Source organism: Benincasa hispida, chromosome 3 (genome assembly GCF_027475165.1).
Source record: "Benincasa hispida cultivar pf3 chromosome 3, pf3_genome.v1.1, whole genome shotgun sequence".
Classification (NCBI taxonomy): Eukaryota; Viridiplantae; Streptophyta; class Magnoliopsida; order Cucurbitales; family Cucurbitaceae; genus Benincasa; species Benincasa hispida.
Window position 1 is genome coordinate 45,299,080 of NC_143480.1, and position 5,758 is coordinate 45,304,837.

At 31.0% G+C, this 5,758-nt stretch overlaps 1 protein-coding gene across 1 annotated transcript; it reads right to left on the reverse strand.

The window, feature by feature from the left end:
• Window positions 1-345: 345 nt before the first annotated feature.
• Window positions 346-810, reverse strand: LOC150037302 (uncharacterized). Its single transcript, XM_090311954.1, has 3 exons — window positions 659-810; window positions 559-616; window positions 346-510 (listed from the first exon to the last, which is right to left on the reverse strand). The coding sequence occupies exons 1-3, from the start codon at window positions 808-810 to the stop codon at window positions 346-348; spliced, it is 375 nt and encodes a 124-aa protein (XP_090168080.1).
• Window positions 811-5,758: the final 4,948 nt, after the last annotated feature.

The following is a 5,758-nucleotide window of genomic DNA, read 5'->3' on the forward strand; positions in this document are numbered from 1 at the left end:
CGGATGCCTTGTCAATGCATCATGCAAGATCCTTGAACTCATGCGTTCATCCTTAGTCCCAACGCATAGTTTGTTCTTGGCTTCAACACTTAGCCTCACTCAACCTTTACAAGTCTTGGTTATTACACACAATGCCTCATGCGTCAATGCTTCCCAACACCAACGCATGCCTTCTCTTGGCTTCTATACTTAGCCAATTTTTCACTTGTTAAACTTTCTAAAACTCACCCAAGACTAGGTTTTCCCAACACTTAAAATTTTCTTCCTCCATATTCCTACTTTCTTTACTTCCTTTCACAACTTTACTTTAACATATCCTTAGTCTTTACTTAACATGCACACTACTCACTTATGTAGGAAAAATGGAGTACGGGGTTTACAGTCGCCATTATGGAAGACCTTTAACCTGTGCCCATTGACCTTAATAACCTTTCCTACCTCAAGATTAACAATGTCTACTGCACCATAAGGATAAACATGAGAAATACCAAAGGGTTCAATCCACTTGGACTAGAGTTTACCAGGCATAAATTTCAATCGAGAGTTATAAAGAAGTACCTTTTGTCCTACTTGAAACTCCTTGAGTGCAAGCATCTTGTCATGAAGGTTCTTTGCTCTTTTCTTATAAATCAAAGAATTATCAAAACATTATTCTAACCTCAGCTGTTCTAACTCATGAAGCTGTAAAAGTCTGGCCTCCCCAGCTGCTTCTAAGTCCCAGTTGCACTTCCTGATTGCCCAATAAGCCTTGTGCTGGATTTCAACTGGAAGATGGCAACCCTTACCATAAACCATCCAGTAAGAAGACATCTCAATAGGAGTTTTGAAAGCTATCTTGTAGGCCCATACAGTGTCATCAAGTCGGAGGCTCCAATCCTTTCTTCCTGGGTTGACCACCTTTTTCAAAATTATCTTTACTTCCCTATTTGACACCTCTGTCTGCCCATTAGTCTGAGGGTGGTATGGGGTTGCGATACGATGTTGGACACTATACTTCTTCAATAAAGATGCAATGACTCAGGCCAGCGTTGCGATGCTACCCTGTGACCGAGCAATTTGTCCCATAACATCAAGCTAACATTAGACTCAAGCTTAATTAGAGCGTTGCGACACTCGATAATGCAACAAAATTCTTACTTCGTCATTTGATTGATTTAGCTTCTAACTTCGTCATTTTATCACCTTTTAATCTCGAACGTTTAATTTGACTACCTCTACACTTGAGTCCTACAAAATAATCAATTAAACCAAATTAAGTAGCTAAACAACCCTGAGTTAAGTGGAAGATGATAGCACATTTCAAGTGTTATCATGCTATAAATGAAGTGATCCTGATACATTCATGTATTAACATGAGGAGTGAGGGTGTCCTATGCAATAAGTTTGCATAAGGTCAGACTAAGAAATAAGTCACTCTTACTTTATAACGTTGTTTACTGTTTAAGGCTAACTATTTCGCTTAGATGACCTAGGTAACTCGATTTTAATCCTGAGCTAACTATTAACTCCTGTTTATTTGGGATTATCCTTAAATTTGCATAGATGAGGGTTGACTCAACAGCGCCGGCTCAATAAACCTCCCATTTTAGGGGTAAGACCAGGTAGGTAGTTGGGGACATAGGGTGCAACATAAAATTCACACCTACCCGATTGAGGGGTAGGAAAAAGGTTGTTCTCTTAATTGAATTTGGTTAATTAATTATTTAAATTGAATAAATTTTGAAAATTTATTTTTAATTCAATTTAATTGTAAACTGAATTAAATAAAGAAACTGGACATAGTGGAAAATCCAATTTCTTTGGATGTTTGATGTGTATTATCAAAATGTCAACACCTAGCCCACTTCTAGGTTCAAATAAAGTGGCTTCAGCTGTATTCTTCAAGTGGCTACATGGATAAGCTATATAGAAGAGATATAAAGAATATCCAATTTGATCTGATTGAAAAAAAAATGGACTGCTGAAAATAGTGATTTTCTGCAGAAATATTTTTTCCTATCTCAAACCCACACCAAATCCTTCACAGATTCACTTCAATCTTGAGTTCCACCGCTTAAATTCAAGGCTAAGAATATTAGCGAAGATCTCTTGGTGGTTCACTAAAGGTTTAGAGCTGAGAAATCGTGAGAAGCAGCTTGAATTTGGAGGAATTCTTCAAAGGTATATGTTTCATGAAACCCTCTTTTGGAAATTTGGTTTTGCATGCTTTTAAAACTCAAATTAAATGTACCTAGTGTGCTTATTGATTCTGATTTCTTCCGTTGCTTGCTTATTCATCCATTCCTCATTGCACTACAGATATATTTCTGTGTCCATTGGATATAACCAGTCAACAGTACAATGATCCTTTGCAAATTGCTCGTAAGTACAGCTGAGCCAAAATTATCGTTTTGCCCCTTTAGTTACATCTAACTTCTTAAGTACCATTGATCCCTCTAATGAACAATAAATTATAATCCAATTATGACCAAACCTTTCTCGAGCCAGGAGTGGATGTGACACCATATTGTCCAAGCACCGAAATCAGCCTTAAGGGAACAATTTATCAAGTTACCTTAACATTGGGGAAGGAGTGAATTCTTTCTTATGTAGTTGTGTTCCTAGCTCCCCAATCAGACGAATCTCCAAAATGGTAGGCTTGTTGAGTCGGCGATCTGGCTACTCTCACTCATACAAACTAAAGGACCACCTTTAAAGACATGAGTTCACAACTCACTTAGGATTCAAATCTTGTTACCTATGGTCATCCTGGTGAAATATAAGTCTCCATTATGAACGGCGTTATATAATGGGACTAGTCATTTCGTGGTTCGGTCTCATACAAACTCCTTTGTATAAAATATTTCCACTCACATGTCTCTACATGAATGCTCAGGATCATATCACTTATAGCACTTTATAAAAATTATAACATCTATAAAGCGGATCATACTCGTAATGTCACCAAGATAAGGTATCCAGCCTTATCCATCTACTACAAACCATTTTGGTTATCAGTTAAATATTGATTCACTTGTGTCTCTACCTACATGTTTAAGCTATAAGATAATCTTGGATGTCGGTTTATTGGTTTGTGGTTAATATAACTAATTTTGAAATAAAACATCACATATTTTATTATGTAAATAAAATGTTTGTACAATACAATTACAAACTATAGGACCCTACGAGATTTAGGGCATCAACCCCAACATTATCAACCTTTGACAACCCCCGGGCAAAATTCCGGCCACCAATCAACCTTGAAAAACATTAATAAAAATATTCTCAGTATATAACAAACTAGACAAATTTGTATATAAAGACACTTTTAAGAAAGAATTGCAATACATGTATGGTTTTTTTTATTATTATTATTTTAATGAGTTTTTATCAAAAGTGTTTAATTAAAAATGAATTTTTGAATTTTTTTTTCTAAGTCATTCCAAACACGCCAATAGACTGCAATTATATAGTTATATTTATTTAGGTTATACGTGTAGAACTATATATATTTAAAAACTCTAATTTAATTTAATAACATTTTAATTTTTTTTTTTGGTTTCTCAATTAACTAGCTCAAAGACTTAAGAATTATTTTTTAAACGTAAAGATTTAAAATGTTTAAAACAACTTAGCGACCAAATAAAAACTAAACTTAAAATTTATAATTTTTTATTCCTCAAATGTAATTTGATAAGAAAAAAATATAGTTTTTCAATCATTGAATGTAATATTAAAATACTAGTTTATTTCAATTTTAAGTCAGTATATTATGGTAAAAAAAAGAAAATTGATCATTTTCAAATTAGTTAAAATGACAAAAGTCTATGAAATTTTATTTCAAAATCTAGTAAGATTAAAATATCAAATTATTAAAACAATATATGAAATAAAATTATAATTTTAGTCAAAATCTCTTTTATAATTTTTTTAAAAAATATTTTTCTAAATTTTTTAGTTTATTGTAAACTTAACTATATTAAAACAATTAAGATGACAAATGTAAACTAATCTAAAATCTAACTGGTGATTAAATACAAGAAAATATTTCACAAACTAAATATTTATAAATCTACACCTCGTTCCCAAGTTACTTAAACCTGCACTCCAAACACAAGCTTTTTAAACCCAGACTTCAAAAAACATGCACTGTTTAAACCCAGACTTAACATTTCCAGGTCTAAGATTCCAGACCTACCCCCAAACTTCCCTTTAAGGGACATCTGGAGTTAAGATTATCCTAAAACTATAATAACCACCTCTTTGTACAATAAATATTATTTCAAACTCCCAATTAGTTATAGACAACACTATCTTTGAAACCCCATTTGCTACAGTATTTACTATTTACTATAATTTTTACATTTTGCATTCATCATTTTATAAATTTTTGCTATAGTGTTTACTATTTCTCTTTCAAACTAAAATAGTTTATACCTTAAACACATACTATTACAACTTAAACTAAAATAATTTATACCCAAACAGAAACTATTTTATAACCTAACTATAATAATTTGGGACTATAATAATCACCCAATCGCCCCGTTATTGATTAACGTCATATCCGTCTACATTTCTTAACTCTGGTGCATGGATAGTTAATACAAAATTTTATTTCGTTTCATTTAAAATGCTTAAGAATTTTTCATGAGCATTTAAAGAAGGGTTCATAAACATTTAACAATTAAAATAAAGATTCATAACAGAAAAACTAAAAATTTAAAAATTTTCTTAAAAAATCATTTAATTGATATTTTTCTAAAAAAAAATAAACGAAGAGTAATTCATCGTGGGGAATTCAACCTACAACGTGGGGAATCTACTCTGATGCCTACAAAATGATTAAACAATGAATTTTGAAGGATGGACAATAAAATGAGGTTGAATTTTTCTTTAGTCAATAATTGAGAGTGATAATTTGAGATGGTAATTAATATATGTCATGATAATTTATGGAGTGATGTTCGTTTAATGTTAGATTATGATGGTTAAAAGGAAGAGGTCCAGATTGTAAAATGTTTGCCCAATTTTGAAATGGTTTGAAATTTTGGTTACTAATGATTCAATCAATTTAAATCTTTAATAAGTGAATAATTACACTTTTTTGTAATGATAATTATTTTGCTTGATTTTTTTTTAAATTAATAAAAATAGCCAAACAAAATTATTCTTCACCCAAAATTCTATCAAAGTAGCCAAAAGAACACGTATGACGTAATTCTATCTATTCATATTAATAAAAAGCTGATATTGCTTTATTTAATTTGATTCCAATTCGTTCTCTCTAATATCACGTTAATTCTTGTATCTAAAGAAATTTAATGAACATTTAAAAATTATTATTTAATAGTTTTGAAATAGGATTCTATTGGAGGGCCTAAATTAATCCAATTATTAAAGTGGGTGTTTTGATAATTGATACAATTATTAATTATTTAGGATTCTTTCAATATTTCCTTTTAACCTTTTTCTTAGTTCAACCATATGTGAGACAGAGAAATTCAAAACTATGACTTCTTGATCAATCGATGATGTAAATATCTTAACTATTTGAAGTGTATTTATTTGATCTATATCATCAAAATTAATACTTTTTTTCTATATTTTAAGGAGAAAATTATATGGTTATGTAATTAGTCATGTTTCATATACACAATTTTAATAGAAACTTTACTAAATATTATGATTTGTAAGTTGTCAATCTGACCAAAATTCAACTGGTTAAGATATATATATGTATGTATATATCTATATCTATATAGATATAGATATG